The sequence below is a fragment of the Suncus etruscus genome, chromosome 11 (genome assembly GCF_024139225.1).
Source record: "Suncus etruscus isolate mSunEtr1 chromosome 11, mSunEtr1.pri.cur, whole genome shotgun sequence".
Lineage (NCBI taxonomy): Eukaryota > Metazoa > Chordata > Mammalia > Eulipotyphla > Soricidae > Suncus > Suncus etruscus.
The window spans coordinates 79,570,680-79,587,282 of NC_064858.1; the positions used below are offsets into that span (position 1 = coordinate 79,570,680).

The following is a 16,603-nucleotide window of genomic DNA, read 5'->3' on the forward strand; positions in this document are numbered from 1 at the left end:
GTGTGACCCAGAAACCACACACACACACACAAAAAAAAGGGGGCCGGCGAGGTGGCGCTAGAGGTAAGGTGTCTGACTTGCAAGCGCCAGCCAAGGATGGACCGAGGTTTGATCCCCCGGTGTCCCATATGGTCCCCCCCAAGCCAGGAGCAATTTCTGAGTACTAAGCCAGGAGTAACCCCTGAGCATCAAACGGGTGTAGCCCGAAAAAACAACAACAAAAAAAAAAACAAAAAAAAATAGTTCTGATCACTGTTGGTGTGCCCTATTTCCCAAATTAATTAGTATCAATGTTTATGCAGTAATTGAATCAGATTTTTTTTTTTTGTGGTTTTTGGGTCACACCCGGCAGTGCTCAGGGTTTATTCCTGGCTCCATGCTCAGAAATTGCTCCTGGCAGGCACGGGGGACCATATGGGACGCCGGGATTCGAACCAATGACCTTCTGCATGAAAGGCAAACGCCTTACCTCCATGCTATCTCTCCGGCCCCATGAATCAGATTTTTTTTTAAATCTACCTATAAAGAAAAGCCCAGACTCAGATAACTTCACTCATCAATGTTTATCAAATGTTTAAATAAAGAATGCAGGGATTGGAGAGACAAAGTGAGTAGGGTTCAATTCCCAGTACCCCATTTGGTCCCCTGAGCACCATCAAGAATAATCCCTAGGGCCCAGAGAGATAGCACAGTGGTGTTTGCCTTGCAAGCAGCCGATCTAGGACCAAAGGTGGTTGGTTCAAATCCCTGTGTCCTATATGGTCCCCCGTGCCTGCCAGGAGCTATTTCTGAGCAGACAGCCAGGAGTAACCCCTGAGCACCACCTGGTATGGCCCAAAAACCAAAAAAAAAAAAAAAAAAAAAAAGAATAATCCCTGGATTGGGCCAGGAAGGTGGCGCTAGAGGTAAGGTGTATGCCTTGCAAGTGCTAGCGTAGGACAGACAGCGGTTAGATCCTCCGGAGTCCCATATGGTCCCCCCAAGCTAAGGGCTATTTCTGAGCACATAGCCAGGAGTAACCCCTGAGCATCAAACGGGTATGGCCCAAAAACAAAAAAACAAAAACAAAAATAAGAAGAATAATACCTGGGCCCGGGGCAGTGGCACTAGAGGTAAGGTGTCTGCCTTGCCAGCGCTAGCCTAGGACAGACTGTGGTTAGATACCCCTGGTGTTCCATATGGTCCCCCAAGCCAGGAGCGACTTCTGAGTACATAGCCAGGAGTAACCCCTGAGCTTCAACAGGTATGGCTCAAAAACAAAACAAAACAAAACAAAACAAAAAAAAAGAATAATCCCTGAGCACAGAGATAGGAGTAAGCCTTGAAAACTACTGGGTGTGGTCAAAAAACAAACATAAAAACCAATCTTAGCATTTGCATGATTGGTGAGTTATAACAACATTGTATCCCTAAAATATATGTGTATTTACACTCTTGTTTTTTTGTTTTTGTTTTTGTTTTTGGGCCACACCCGGCGGTGCTCAGGGGTCACTTCTGGCTGTCTGCTCAGAAATAGCTCCTGGCAGGCACAGGGGACCATATGGGACACCGGGATTAGAACCAACCACCTTTGGTCCTGGATCGGCTGCTTGCAAGGCAAACGCCGCTGTGCTATCTCTCCGGGCCCGTATTTACACTCTTGTAAAAAAAAAAAAAACTTGTTAAAAATCAAATTTAAAAATAATAAATTCACAGGACTGTAGAGATGGCATGGAGGTAGGGCCTTGCATGAAGAAGAATGGTGGTTCAAATCCTGGCATCGCATATGGTCCCCAGAGCCTGCCAGGATCAATTTCTGAGTGTAGAGCCAAGAGTAACCCCTGAGCGCTGCTGGGTGTGACCCAAACCCCCCCCAAATAAATAATAATAATAAATTTAGGGCCAAAGTGATAGTACAGCAGGTAGGGAATACATACACCACTAGGTGTGACCCAAAAACAAACAAATATACTAATATTAAACCTAATCGGGGCCGGGCGGTGGCGCTGGAGGTAAGGTGCCTGCCTTGCCTGCGCTAGCCTAGGACGGACCGCGGTTCGATCCCCCGGCGTCCCATATGGTCCCCCAAGAAGCCAGGAGCAACTTCTGAGCACACAGCCAGGAGTAACCCCTGAGCGTCACAGGGTGTGGCCCAAAAACCAAAAAAAAAAAAAACCTAATGGAGGAGCCGGAGAGATAGCACAGTGGCATTTGCCTTGCAAGCAGCCTATCCAAAACTCCCCCGTGCCTGCCAGGAGCTATTTCTGAGTAGATAGCCAGGAGTAACCCTTGAGCGCTGCCAGGTGTAGCCCAAAAACCAAAAAAAAAAAAAAAAAAAAAGGGGCCGGGCGGTGGCGCTGGAGGTAAGGTGCCTGCCTTGCCTGCGCTAGCCTAGGACGGACCGCGGTTCGATCCCCCGGCGTCCCATATGGTCCCCCAAGAAGAAGCCAGGAGCAACTTCTGAGCGCATAGCCAGGAGTAACCCCTGAATGTCACAGGGTGTGGCCCAAAAACCAAAAAAAAAAAAAAACCTAATGGAGCGGGGCCAGAGAAATAGCATGGAGGTAAGGCATTTGCCTTGCATGAAGAAGATTGGTGGTTCGAATCCCGGTATTCCATATGGTCCCCTGAGCCTGCCAGGATCGATTTCTGAGCAGAGCCAGGAGTTACCCTTCAGCGCTGCCGGGTGTGACCTAAAAACCAAAACCAAACAAAAGAAAACACTAATAGAGCTGGAAAGATGAGCTAAAGGGCTAGGGTGCTTCACATATAGGAGACCACGGTTCAATCCACACCACTACATGGACTGAGACTGCCTGGAGTGACCCCTGAGCATTGAGCCAGGATTAATCTCTGAGCACCACTAGGAGTACTCCCCAAATAAAAAGAAGCAAATATGGAGATAGCATGTGAAAACTTACTACAAGGCAATGTGTAGCTAAGGCAGTGTGCATTACAGAAGCAACATACAGTTAGAAGGAAAACCCAGAAATAAGTCCTCACTTTCACATACAACTTATTGGAAGCAGGTTGGGGTTATTCTTGGCTCTGTGCTCCAGGTCACTCCAGGTAGAGAGCAAGGCAAGCAGCTTAACCCCAGTCCTATCTCTCTGGTCCTATCTGCTGTACTACCACTATAGCCCTGGAAATGGGTCTTCTAAGTTTTTTTTTTTTTTTTTTTTTAAGATTTTTGGTTGTCCTAGAGCCCTTAAATTTTTACAGAAATAAGGGCCGGAGAGATAGCATGGAGGTAAGATGTTTGCCTTTCATGCAGAAGGTCCATGGTTCAAATCCCGGTGTCCCATATGGTCCCCCGTGCCTGCCAGGAGCGATTTCTGAGCATAGAGCCAGGAGTAACCCCTGAGCACTGCTGGGTGTGACCCAAAAACCAAAAAAAATTTTTTTGCAGAAATATTAGGATCAGTTTATTGGTTTCTATAAAGAAATCAAAGGGGTCTTTTTGTTTGTTTGCTTTTTGTCTGTTTTGTTAAGCCACACCCAGGGTACTTACTTCTGGCTTTGTGTTCAAGAGAACTTTCCTGGAAGGCTTGGGAGACTTTATGAGATGACTGGGACTGAACCTGGGTAGGGTGCATAAAAGGCATGCCCTACCCACTGTGTTATTACTCTGGCCTCCATCATAGTATTTTTAAAAATTATCCTTCCTTCCTTCATTTCTTTTTTTGTTTTGTTTTGTTTTGGTTTTTGGTTTTTGGTTTTTTGGGCCACACCCGTTTGATGCTCAGAAATTGGCCCTGACTTGGGGGGACCATATGGGACGCCGGGGGATCGAACCTCGGTCTCGATCTTTCCTTGGCTAGCACTTGCAAGGTAGACACCTTACCTCTAGTGCCACCTCGCTGGCCCTACCTTCATTTCTTTATTTTGTTTGTTCGTTTGTTCCTCCATTCTTTCCTCTTCCTTCATTTTTTTGGTTTTTGGGCTACACCCAGTGATGCTTAGGGGTTGCTCCTTGCTCAGCATGCAAACATGCTATCGCTCCGGTAGGGCACCTACTTTGCATGTAGCTGATCTAGATTCAATCTTGAGCATCCCATATGGTCCCCTAAAATTCCACTAAGTGATTTCTGAGTACAGAGTCTGAAGAAACTCCTGAGCTTTGCTGGGTATGACTCCAAAACAAAACAAAAACTCTTTTTTTTTCTTTTTAAAACAAAAACTCTTGATCCAAAGAGATAGCACAGTGGGGAAGGCGCTTGCCTTGCATGTACTGGACCTGGATTTCTGCTATCAAGTGCCACCCCTTAGCACAAAGCCACAGTAGCTTCAACCCTCCCCAGTCAATTGGATATAAATGTAAGGATTAATTTCTGGGTTCTCTTTTTCTTCACCGGTCTGCCTGTTTCCATGTGATCTAGTGAGCATCACCAGGAATAATCCTGGACACAAGCCCTGCACACTGCAAGCTGTGGCCCCAGAACAAAAGAAAAGTTCATCACAAAAGACCACAAGTGGCATGATTTCATTTATTACTTGTGCAGTAGTGGCAGCAGTGATGCTCAGCAGTGCTGGGGATGGAGCTAGTGGCACAGCAGGTGGACTTCAGGGACTAGGGAGTGCCATGGTATCAAGTGCTGGTGACTGGATTCAGGGCCTCATATAGGCAAGGTCTGTTCTCTACTACTTTAGCCACATATCTGGATCTGGTTCAGTGTGATTTCATTTATGTGGAAAATCTCAACAGGTAAATCCACAGATAACGATGTCTATCAATGGTTGCCCAGATTAGGAAATATGGGAGAAGATGCCCTTGGTAGCTGAAGGAAACTGGGTTTCTCCTGGGGTGATGAAATCTGTTCTAATATTGACTATGGCGATGGTTGCACAACTCTAAATATGTTTTAAAATGTTACTGAATTGTACACTGTATTCTATTTATTTTGGCTACACCTGATGAATGTGATCAGGGATCACTCCTGGAGGGACTCAGGGGACCATATGTGGTCCCAGGGACAGAACCTAGGCTGGTCCTGTGCAAGACAAGCACCCTATCGGCTGTACTATCTCTCTAATTCAGAAATTAGACATGTTAAATGAGTGAATAGAAAGGAATTGTAAATTTTGTCTCAGTCAAGCCATTAACCATAAAAGTTTATATATGAGGGGCTGGAGAAATAGCATGGAGGTAAGGCATTTGCCTTGCATGCAGAAGAATTCCGGCATCCCATATGGTCCTCCGAGCCTGTCAGGAGCGATTTCTGAGCATAGAGCCCGGAGTAGCTCCTGAGTGCTGCCGGGTGTGACCCCTCCCAAAAAAAAGTTTATATATGAAAGTGAAACTCTTCTATGACCAGAGAGATAGTACAAGGTGTAAGACATTTGTGGCTGAGTCCGACAAGGACTGGTTAAAATTCCTTATGTTCTCCTGAACATCACCAGGGGTACCTTTTGAGCACCCAATTCCTGACTGAGTAACATTGGATGTAGCCCAAAAAACCAAACTTAACAAATAAATGGCTAATAAATCAATGGCTAATAATCAATCAGAGAGATAGCACAGTGGTAGGGCGGTTGCCTTGCAAGTGGCCAACACAGGACCTAGAGTGGTTCGAATCCCGGCATTCTATATGGTCTCCTGTGCCTGCCAGGAGCGATTTCTGAGCACAGAGCCAGGAGTAACCCCTGAGTGCTGCCGGGTGTGACCCAAAAACAAAATTAAACAAAGCAGAACTCTTTTATTACTATTATTACTCATAGGTAACATCTTTATACTAATAAGTTTGTTATTCTATTTTTGTTTGTTTGAGTTCAGGCCTTACTACTGGCTATGTTCTCAGTGATCATTCCTGTTTTGACTCAGGGACCATACAGGATATAGGGTTTGAACCCAGTTCAGCTGTGTGTAAGGTGACTACTGTACTATCTTTTCAGCTACTAAGCTTGTTATTCTGTTTGTTTGTTTGTTTGTTTGTTTTCAGCCACACCCGTTTGATGCTCAAGGGTTACTCCTGGCTAAGTGCTCAGAAATTGCCCCTGGCTTGGGGGGACCATATGGGACGCCGGGGGATCGAACCGCGGTCCTTTCCTTTGCTAGTACTTGAAGGCAGACACCTTACCTTACCTCTAGCGCCACCTCACCAGCCCCCTAAGCTTGTTATTCTAAATGAAAATAATCTCAAAGTATCCTAAGTATACAGCTTGCAATAAATACTTTATACACATATACTATCTGTAGACAGACATATATACAAAGGATGTAACTCAGTAGCAGAGTCCAAGCGACTCCCAAGCTCCAGGGGTTATGGCCCAATGCTGCACCTCCTGCCATGGTTACCCCAAAAAAACAAAACAAAATTTCTTTAACTTTCATTTGTTTGCTGCTGTGTTTTTTGACAATGCCCAGAACTGAACCAGGGTTTCACATGTGCAAGGCAAATAAGTGAGCTACTACAGAGTCATATCTCCAACATTAAAAGAAAAAAATAATTGGGGGGCCTGAGAGATAGCACAGAGGAAGGTCATTTGCCTTCCAAGCAATCAACCCAAGATGGACGGTGGTTCGAATCCCAGCATCCTGTATGGTTCCCTGAGCCTGCCATGAGTGATTTCTGAGCACAGAGCCAGAAGTAACCCCTGAGTGCTGCCAGGTGTGACCCAACCCCCTCAAAAGTAATAAATTATTGTAACTTTTAGGCAGTGCTAAACATATATCCAGCAGTTGCTCCAGGTCTACTCCTGGCTCTGTGCTTTGCTGGATGGGGGTTAGGGATCAAATGTGGCAGCAAAGATCAAAGCAGTAAAGCAAGTATCTTAAAAAGCCCTGAAATAGGGGCCGAAGAGATAGCATGGAAATAAGGCATTTGCCTTGCATGCAGAAGGACGATGGTTTGAATCCTGATATCCCATATGGTCCCCTGAGCCTGCCAGTAGCGATTTCTGAGCATAGAGCCAGGAGTAACCCCTGAGCGCTGCTGGGTGTGACACAAAAACAAAAACCATACAAACAAAAAAGCCCTGAAATTGGGATGGAAAAGAGCATAGCGGTGGGGCATTTGCCTTGCAAGCGGCTGACCCAGGACCAACGTTGGTTCAAATCCTGGCATCCCATATGGTCCCCCATGCCTGCCAGGAGTGATTTCTGAGCACAGAGCCGGGAGTAACCCCTGAGTGCTACTGGGTGTGCCCCCGCAAAACAACAACAAAAACAACAAAAAAGCCCTGAAACTATCTGTGTGGCCGCAACAATAAAGTTTTGTTTTGTTAAAGAAAAGAAAAATAGGGGCTGGAGAGATAGCATGGAGGTAAGGCATTTGCCTTGCATGCAGAAGGTCGGTGGTTTGAATCCCGGCAATCCATATGGTCCCCCAAGCCTGCCAGGAGCGATTTCTGAGCATAGAGCCAGGAGTAACCCCTGAACACTGCTGGGTGTGACCCGAAAAATAATGCCTAGCTAGTACCCAATGTCCTCTAGGACTACAGCCTGTGTGTGTGGTGTGGTGTGGTGTTGTGTGGTGTGGTGGTGGTGGTGGTGGTGGTGGTGGTGGTGGTGATGGTGGTGGTGGTGTGTGTGTGTGTGTGTGTGTGTGTGTGTGTGTGTGTGTGTCTGTGTGTGTAGGACCATGTGCTTCCCTATTTCTCCCTATCTTGCAGCCTTTCCTGCTCTGCCCTACAGCCCACTGAAACCCACTAAAACCCACCGCTCTGCCCTCAAGTGGTCCATCCAGAGTCTCGATGCAGGTCACCAGATTCCAACCCTCCCACCTGAGGCCCAGCCCTCCGTAGCCTGTGTCCACATCCCTCAGCCTCCTGAAGAGTCACAGGATGGGGAGGGTTACAGAAGCTGCCGGAGACAGAGCCCAAAGCACTCTGTATGCAGGGTGAGCCCTTACTCACCTCAGCCTCTGCCAGACAGATCTGTCTCTCCAGGTCCTCTGGGATCATCTTCCCTCTGGGGAAGGAAAGGTGTGGCAGAGAAGCTCCCAGTTCTAAGGCCAGGGGGCAGAACTACAGAGCTTGTGGATGGGGATGGGGCATGAACAGATCTCAGGACACAGGGTGGGGGACAAACAGCAAATTCTACAGGAGGTGGCAGGGGACAGGAGGCCACCAGTTCGGGCCTGAGAAGCTGCTGGGTAGGGCCAGAGTCAGGTAGAAAGACCTTCACCTCTCGTCAGCTTTGACCACCCGGATACTGTCGGTGCCAAGTCCCAAGAAAGCTGCGCCCTTCTGGATGGAGTAATGGCACTGTGGAGGGAGGTACAGGATGGGTGAGCAGATGTGAGGAGGGCAGGGAGGGCAGGGAGGGTAGGGAGGAGGGCAGGGAGAATGACAAGGCAGACTGGGCTGAGTTGGAGGGGAGCTGTCACAGGTGAAACCAGTTAAGCTTCAGGTGAGCTGAACCAGAGGAGCACTGGGGATGAGCAAACTGGGATGGAGCCTGAGTGGCTGCAAGTGTAACTAACAATGGGGACTATATACTGTCTCCCCAGACACAAGGTCAGGAGAGCAGGAGCAGTGACTCAGCCCTTCCCCTCCCCAGGGAAGCACAGCAATAGGAGGTGGAGAGGAAGTGAAAGGAGGGGGGTGGGCTTTTCTCAGAGAAATCGATGCCTCTGCAGGCACGGGGCAAAAGGGCAAAGAGGCCTGGCCTGGAGAGAGGCGATTAGGGCTGGAGTAGGCAGCGGCCAGTGTCTTCTCCCACCTCCTTGGATGTGAAGAGGGCGAGGGGAGGCAGCGCCCGGAGGCCCCTCTGCTTACAATCCGGGTAGCGCTGGTAACGAGCCAGATTTACAGCATACATGTTGGAGATGGAGCCACCTGTCACAGGGAGGGTGTGACAGCAAGAGGAAGAAGTGAGGTCAGGGCTGGGGTTTGCCACCTCTGACCTTCCACCCAGAAAATCTGATCAATGCAGCAGGAGTGGGCCAGGAATTAGTTTAGAGGGCTGAAGCACAGGTCCTGTCCCCAGCACCACATGGTCCCCAAGTAGCACCGGGAGCATGAGAGTCCGAGTGGCCTCTGAGAACTCATAATGGGTGAGTTCCCTCCTAGGCCCCTCACACACATACATGCACACACAGATATATATGCAGCAAGGGTGATCAGCTCCCAGAAACAGCACATGTGGCTGAAGAAAGAGAAACACAGGGAGGAGTGCATGCACCTTTCACTTGGCAGACCCCAGTTCAGTCTCTGGCACCACATGCTCCCTTTGGGTGCAGCCTGATATCTCCTAAATACCACACCAAAAAAATATACACCCCTAGGTTACAAAGGGCACAGACCATGATAATCCAGAAGTGCCCTGGGTTCTGGAGGAATCACCGCCCTCTTGCTAAGAGCAAGAGAAAGGGGGGAGGGGAGAGGAAGAGGAGGAATCCTTTAAATTGCCAGAGAAGGCCAAAAAAGATAGCACAGCAGGTAGATCGTTTGCCTTATATGCAGCCAACCCAAGTTCAATTCCCCAGCATCAAGTGAGAGAGAGTAAGCCTTGAGACCGTGCTGATGCACTCTTCCCCCCACCCAAACACCAGAAAGTTCCCCTCCTGCTCACGCACCAGGGCAGAAGACCCCATCCCCAGAGCTCCAGCCCACCAGGGCCCGCAGTTTTCTCAGCACCTCTTCTTCCATGAGGACAAACACGGGAGCAATTTCATACGTGTACCTGCCAGACGGGGGCAGAGAGAGAGGCGGTGTCAGATCCTCAGAGGGGTCTGAAAGATAGTAGGGTGCCAGGGCACTTGCTTTGCACACTTCCAACCTGAGTTCAAATCCCAGCACCCTATATGGTCCCCTGAGCACTGCCAGGTTGGCTCCAACACAAAAAAATGGGAAAAAAAACCCCACAGGAATGAGCAAGGGATGGGCCCAAGAGAAAGAGTAAGTTGTTGGCAAAGGGCCAGGGAGCAAGAAATGAGAAGCAGTAGGTGTCAGGTGATAGATAGGTCAGGACTGAGATGGTCATAGGGCTCTTTCAGCAAAGCCCCAGAAAACAGAGGGGACAACCCCGCATTCCTCCCTACCCGAGGTACCACAGAAATCCAGATCTCCAGTAGGGTGGGGTATGTGACTTACTGGCTGGTGTTAAGGCTCTCGGTGACAATGCGCCCAGCCAGTGCATAGGGGTCCAGCCCTGAGAAGAGCTGGTTGAAGAAGTGAGGATGACCTGGGGGAATCAGGGCAGGGACTCAGAGTGGGTCCAAGTGCAGAGTTAGGGCTCAGTATGCCCCCGCTCGGGCCTCACAGGTTTTCACACTGTAGCGGATCACATCTCGGCATCGCTCCACAATCTGCTCCTGAGACTCTCCCTGGCTCCGCAGCTCCAGATCCAGCAGCTGCCTCAGCTCCTCCGGCTCCTTCCACTCGCAGACCTGAGTGAGAAGTGGGAGATTCTGTGCCCAAAGACCCCAAAACCCTGCCACAACAGGCCGATTGAGCCACCCAGACACACTAGGGAGACTTTTCTGTCTGTATTTTGCAGCAGAGCAGGGAGGGTTGGTGCAGGACAGATTCCTGCCCCATTGAAGCAATTTTTAGAGCAAGGAACAGGGCATTTGCCTTGCATGGGGCAGACTCGGGACGGACCTGAGTTTAATCCCAAGCATCCCATATGGTCCCCCGAGCCTGCCAGGAGCAATTTCAGAGCATAAAGCCAGGAGTAACCTGAGCACTGCCAGGTGTGACCCCAAAACAAGAAAGGAACAGTGGTCAATACACTGGTAAAACAGGGCTGATCACTCCTGAGATCCTTGGTGGGACCAGGTGAACTAGTTAGAAGAGACCCACCTTCTCAGAAGTGCTGGTCCCTTTCCACACGATCTCTTCCAGGACCATCCCAAACACACTCCGGAGCAGGGTTTCGGTGGCCATGGGGTCGCCAGCCAGGGAAAGGAGAGGCGCAGAGTCAGCCATAGGGGTGAGGTCTGTGATCAGGGCTGCGAGAGACATGGCATGAGTCGGAGGTCAAGACCCCAGTACTGCACGGTGCCCTGAGCACCACCAGAAGTGACCCCCAAGCATCAAGCCAGGAACAGCCCCACAGCACAGCAGGGGTGACTCCCAAACCAAACTAAGATCTGTGAATAGAGCAGGAGTTGCCCTGGACTTAGACTGGAGAACCACCGGTTAAAACGTCCAGCTCAGGGGCCGGAGAGATAGCATAGAGGTAAGCTGTTTGCCTTGCATGTAGAAGGATGGTGGTTCGAATCCTGGCATCCTATATGGTCCCCCGAGCCTGCCAGGAGCGATTTCTGAGCATAGAGCCAGGAGTAACCCCTGAGCACTGCTGGGTGTGAGCCCCCCCCCCCAAAAAAAAAAACGTCCAGCTCAGACAGGTCTCAGGTCCCAGCTCAATCTCAACCTTCACCCTCTACGTCTAGGCCAAGGAAAAAAGCAGCACTGCAGGGCTGGGACCCAGCAGCCCAGACAAGAGGCTCACCTGGAAGCGAAGCTAGTGTTTCTGTGTCCCTACTTCACACTGCTGCAGCTGGGACACCCATTAGTGCTTCAGAGCCTTAGACCAGGGCAGCTGGGCAGGCAGTGCTATAGGCAGCAATCACATGACCAACTTGGACAAGCCTCATGACCCTTGCCCTAAAGAGAACTCACATAGATTTGGGATCGGGACTGTAGGTCCAGATAAGTCTCCTGAATAATCATTAGCAGACAGAGGAGGGGAAGAGGAGATGAAAGGCACCAATACTTGCGACACTGACTCCAAGGAAGTAGAGCCAAGGGGGAAACTGGGAAGAGAGTGGATACCCCAGGATAATCAAAGGGATTATCAAAGGGAGGCAAGTCCAGAAACCCCTGTAGGAGACCCTGGAGGGGTCAGGGAGGGGGCAGGGAGGCTGACAGACCAGTTGGTCCCTAGTAGAGATAAAATGCTATAGGCAGGCTCAGAGGTAAGCCTGCTTTGGGCTTTCACATTCCAGCATCAGCTTTCTAGGATCTGCCCAGATCTCTAAAACCCTCTAAAGGCAGACAAGAAGGAAAGGTTAGAGATGATGGTATTTTTGTTTATTTTATTGCATCAGGGGCATCCCCAGGGTTTGGGGCTACACAAGTAGTGCCTGAAGGACACTGGGTATGGGGTTGGGGGGGGACCCTCCAGAGCTGAGGATTGAGCCCATGCTCTGTGCATGCCAGACCTGTGCTCTAGCCCTCAGAATCATCTCCCCAGTCCAGAAGTATTGATTAAATAAACATCATTCTTGGCAGGAGAGCAGGCTCAATAAACAGGGAAGGGTCATTTGAAAGTAACCCCACTGTTAGGTTGGGGTACGTGGGGCCCAGAAGGCCTCCCTGTCACCCTGCAATAACTCAAATGCCCGAGCTAATCCCTTTTGCATTTTGGAACATAGGGAAAGGGAAGACAATTAATCATTGAGAATGGCAGAGGCTGGGTGTGTGTGTGTGTTTGTGTGGCACAGATAGCACAGTGGCTAGTGCCTGCCAGGCACACCACCAACCTGCTTCTATCCCCAGCACCACAGTTCCCCAAGTGACTCTTGAGTTCAGAGGTCCAAGACTGACCAAGTGTGATCCAGGTGTGCGTGTGTGCACACACACACACACACACACACACACACACACACATACAACAGGCTAAAGACTGAGAGGCAAGTCTACTGTGGAACAGGAGTTACTATGGGAGTGGGTAGGAGAAAGGGGCAGAGAGGGAAAAAGAAGTGAGGCAGCGGCTGGGCCACAAGCCCACACAGGCAATGAGCCTGGATCCTTCTGAAGTCAGTAATGGTGTGGGATGAGCAGGAGGGTCTCTCAGGGGTGTTTTGGAGCAAAGGCAAGATGGGCAGAGCTTCCTGAGCTTATGAAGCCGACCAGACCAAGGGATCTAAATCGTGTCCTGCAGAAAATGGGAGATTACTGAAAGAGTCAATAAAAGGAATGCTGAGAAACTTGATGTTTAGTGGAGCAGTTCACAGCAGCAGCAAAGGGTGGAAAAACTCCACCCACAACTGAAGCAGGGTGATGTCAACACAACAAAGGTCCTCTCCCCAGCAGAGAGGAGATGCAGAGAGATGAGCCAAAACCAGGGTTGGGACTTACCCTCTGAATGAAAAGCAAAGTGAGAGATACTACAGCAGGTAGGGTTTACCTTGCACGTGGCTGGCCTGTGTTCAATCCCTAGCACCCCATATGGTCCCTTGAGCTCCACAAGGAAATTATCCCTGAGCACAGAGCCAAGATTGACACCTGAGTGATGCTAGATATGGCCCCAAAACCAAAATAGAATTAAAACTGACAGAAAAGTTGAAGGGACAGAGACTAGTAAATATAGGTGCTAGTGGGACCAAAGAGATAGTACAGGGTATACAGGCTAAAGACTGGGTGACCGGGGCACGTCTCCTGTGGAATGGGAGCTACTAAATATGGGACTTGGAAGGAGAAAGGGGAAAGGAGGGAGAAAGGGTTGCCTTGCATGTGGTCAACCCTGGTTGGATTTCCAGCACTTCATATGGACCCTAAACTCTGCCAAGAATGATCCCTGAGTAAAGAGCAGGAGTAATCCCTGAGCATTTCTGGGTGTGGCCCAAACACAAACAAATAAAAAAGAGGGGTCAGTGAGTTGCTTGCCTTCTGCAACAATCTGTGCTTAGCTTTTTTTCTAATCTCCATAGCCCACCAGGGTATATTTCTGGCACTGTGGAAATAGAAATCAAAGAGACTCCCCAAGACATCTACCATTACACAGAGAGTTCCTGGGCAACACAGATGCCAAATGCTGGAATGAGGGGCACAGGCCATTGGGTGTGTTGGGCAAACCTTCCTGTGATGGGGGGAGAGGCTGCATGAGGGTTGCCAGGAAAGAATTGGGGAGACAGAAGGGAAGATCAGAGAGGGACTGGTTCAAGATGGTGGAGGCTGTCTGCCAGCAACCCTTATCCATACCACCTGCCAGGCTCAGAAAATAAATGTAGGGCCAGAGATGTAGCTTAGTGATAAAATCTTCTGTTTTGCATGTGTGAGACCTTGGGTTTGATCCCCAGATTGCCAAGAAAAGGCAAAAGAGGTCTGGAGAGTTAGTAAAGAGATACACTTGCCTTGTGTGCAGCCAACCTAAAGCTCTAGGAGTAGGCCCCTGATCCCTACAGGGTTGGCCCAAAACCCCACCAATCCCTCTCCCAGAAAGTATGAAAAATAAAATAGAAGATATAATCTGGAAGATATAATGATCAAGATAAAATAAAGAAACCAAACAAGAATCACACAAGGATTTGTTTTTGAAATTCTACTAGGTGTCCCCCCAAAAAATTAATAAGGGGGCCAAGATGATAGGTTAGAGTTAAATAGATAGGCTGCCTTGCATGCAGCTGACCCAGATTCATTCCATCCTCTGCATTCTCTGCAGTGGTCTTCAAACTACGGCCCATGGGCCAACTATAGTATTTGTTCCCGTTTTGTTTCTTCACTTCAAAATAAGATATATGCAGTGTGCATAGGAATTTGTTCATAATTTTTGTTTTTACTAAAGGCTGCCCTCCAACGATCTGAGGGACAGTGAACTGGCCCCCTGTTTAAAAAGTTTGAGGGCCACTGCTCTAGAGTCTCCTGAGTCCGCAAGGAGTGAGCCCTGAGCACAAAGACAGTAATAAGTTCTGAGCATCTCGGGCCTGGCCCCAAAACCTAAAAACCCCAAATAAATAAATAAATAAATAAATAAATTCTTTTTGTTTGTTTTATTGTGTTTGTTTTTGTTTTTGGACCACACCTGGTGAGGGTCAGGGATTACTCCTGGCTCTGCACTCAGAAATCGCTCCTAGCTTGGGGGACCATATAGGAGAGTAGTGATAGACCTGCAGTCCTTCTTAGGTCAGCCTCGTGCAAGGCAAACGCCCTACCGCCGCACCACTGCTCCAGCCCCATAAATAAATTCTTAAAATCCAGGGATGTGGGGCCAGAACAATAGCACAGTGGCAAGGCGTTTGCCTAGCAGGCAGCCAAGCCTAGACGGAACCCAGTTTGATTCCTGGCATCCATTTTGGTCCCCAGAGTCTGCAGGAGCTATTTCTTTTTTTTTTTTTTTTTGGTTTTTGGGCCACACCCGGTAATGCGCAGGGGTTACTCCTGGCTATGCGCTCAGAAGTCGCTCCTGGCTTGGGGGACCAGATGGGACGCCGGGGGATCGAACCGCGGTCCGTCTCCTAGGCTAGCGCAGGTAAGGCAGGCACCTTACCTCCAGCGCCACCGCCCGGCCCCTGCAGGAGCTATTTCTGAGCGAAGAGCCAGAAGTAACCCCTGAGCGCCGCTGGGTCTGACCTAAACCCCCTCAAAACAAAACAAAACAAAAAAACAAAAACAACAAAAAAGATACAGGGATGTGGCTTAGAGACCTCTTGCCTTGCCCTGGGTCAATCCTGGTACCTCATAGTCCCCAGATAGAGCAGTAACACCCCTCAGAAGTCACAAAGACTCTAGAAGTGATCCCAAAACAAGTAACATATTTTTCTGGTTTCAAGGAACCTTTACCACCCTCCATGCTCACCCTGACATGTACAACATACAATTAGTGCATCAAGGCCTCAACACTCATATCCCCAACTCCTGACCTGCCACCAAATCCACCTCAAAAAATCCCATTCCAGTCAGCCAGTCCTCCCCTTACCTGGCACTGACACCAGACCTGCTGGATTCTGCTAGCAAAAACTACAGAACCAAATTGCTACTGCTATCAATTCAAATTCTCTACACTCCTTCCAATTAAACACTGCCATTCCATATATAACATTTGCTAAAAGTTCTTCCTAAATCTCTAAGATTCCATGGGGTGGGGGTGGGGTAGAATAATAGCACGGTGGGTAGGGTGTTTGCCTTGCACACGGCTGACCCAGGTTTAATTCCCAACATCCCATATGGTCCCCTGAGCCCACCAGGAGTGATTTCTGAGCAGAGCCAGGCATAGTCCCTGAAGGTACCAGGTGTGGCCCAAAAACAAAACAAAACAAAAAATTCCATTGGTGAAATTTATGTCCAGAATAAAGCAAATGAAGAAAGATACAAGTAGGTCAGTTGAGAAATAGCAGCCTTGGGGCCAGAGAGATAGCATGGAGGTAAGGCATTTACCTTTCATGCAGAAGGTCATTGGTTCGAATCCCGGCGTCCCATATGGTCCCCCGTGCATGCCAGGAGCAATTTCTGAGCACGGAGCCAGGGAAAACCCCTGAGCACTTGCCGGGTGTGACCCAAAAACCACACACACACACACACACACACAAAAAGAAATAGCAGCCTTCACAGAAGATGGAGCACAGTGACTGAGGCAACAAAGGCAGAAAGTCTTAATCTCTGCAGAAACACCAAGCAACAAATACTCCAGGTATGGGCCAGAGAGATAGCATAGTGGTTAGATGTTTGCCTTGCACACAGCAGATCCAGGACTGACGATGGTTTGATTCCTGGCATCCCATATGGTTCCCTGAGTGCTACCGGATGTGACCCAAATACCAAAAAAAAAAAAAAAAGAAAAGAAAAGAAATAAAAACACAACTCCAAGTATGCTGGTTTGGGGCTGAAAATTAGTCTTCCAGGAGTGGGGGTGGGTAGCTTCCCTCAATCTACCCCATTTCCGGAAGCCCCAATGGCTACACCCACATCCCACAGCCTCCTAAACTCATCAGCCCAGTTCTACAGATTCTGGAGCAAC

The 16,603-nt window shown here is 49.0% G+C and overlaps 1 protein-coding gene across 4 annotated transcripts in view; it reads right to left on the reverse strand.

Moving 5' to 3' along the window:
• Window positions 1-16,603, reverse strand: part of CSAD (cysteine sulfinic acid decarboxylase) — a 44,005-nt gene that overhangs the window by 4,583 nt on the left and 22,819 nt on the right. For 2 of the 4 annotated variants that reach the window (XM_049783430.1, XM_049783428.1), the window contains exons 2-8: window positions 10,726-10,874; window positions 10,184-10,310; window positions 10,015-10,105; window positions 9,498-9,604; window positions 8,642-8,757; window positions 8,105-8,184; window positions 7,834-7,888 (exon numbers count right to left, since the gene is read on the reverse strand). In XM_049783430.1, coding sequence (XP_049639387.1) covers window positions 7,834-7,888; window positions 8,105-8,184; window positions 8,642-8,757; window positions 9,498-9,604; window positions 10,015-10,105; window positions 10,184-10,310; window positions 10,726-10,851 — 702 coding nt within the window. In that variant the 5' untranslated portion in view covers window positions 10,852-10,874. Of the gene's footprint in view, window positions 1-7,833; window positions 7,889-8,104; window positions 8,185-8,641; window positions 8,758-9,497; window positions 9,605-10,014; window positions 10,106-10,183; window positions 10,311-10,725; window positions 10,875-11,377; window positions 11,498-16,603 lie in introns of those variants that run through there. The other 2 variants (XM_049783429.1, XM_049783431.1) reach the window with 2 other exon arrangements.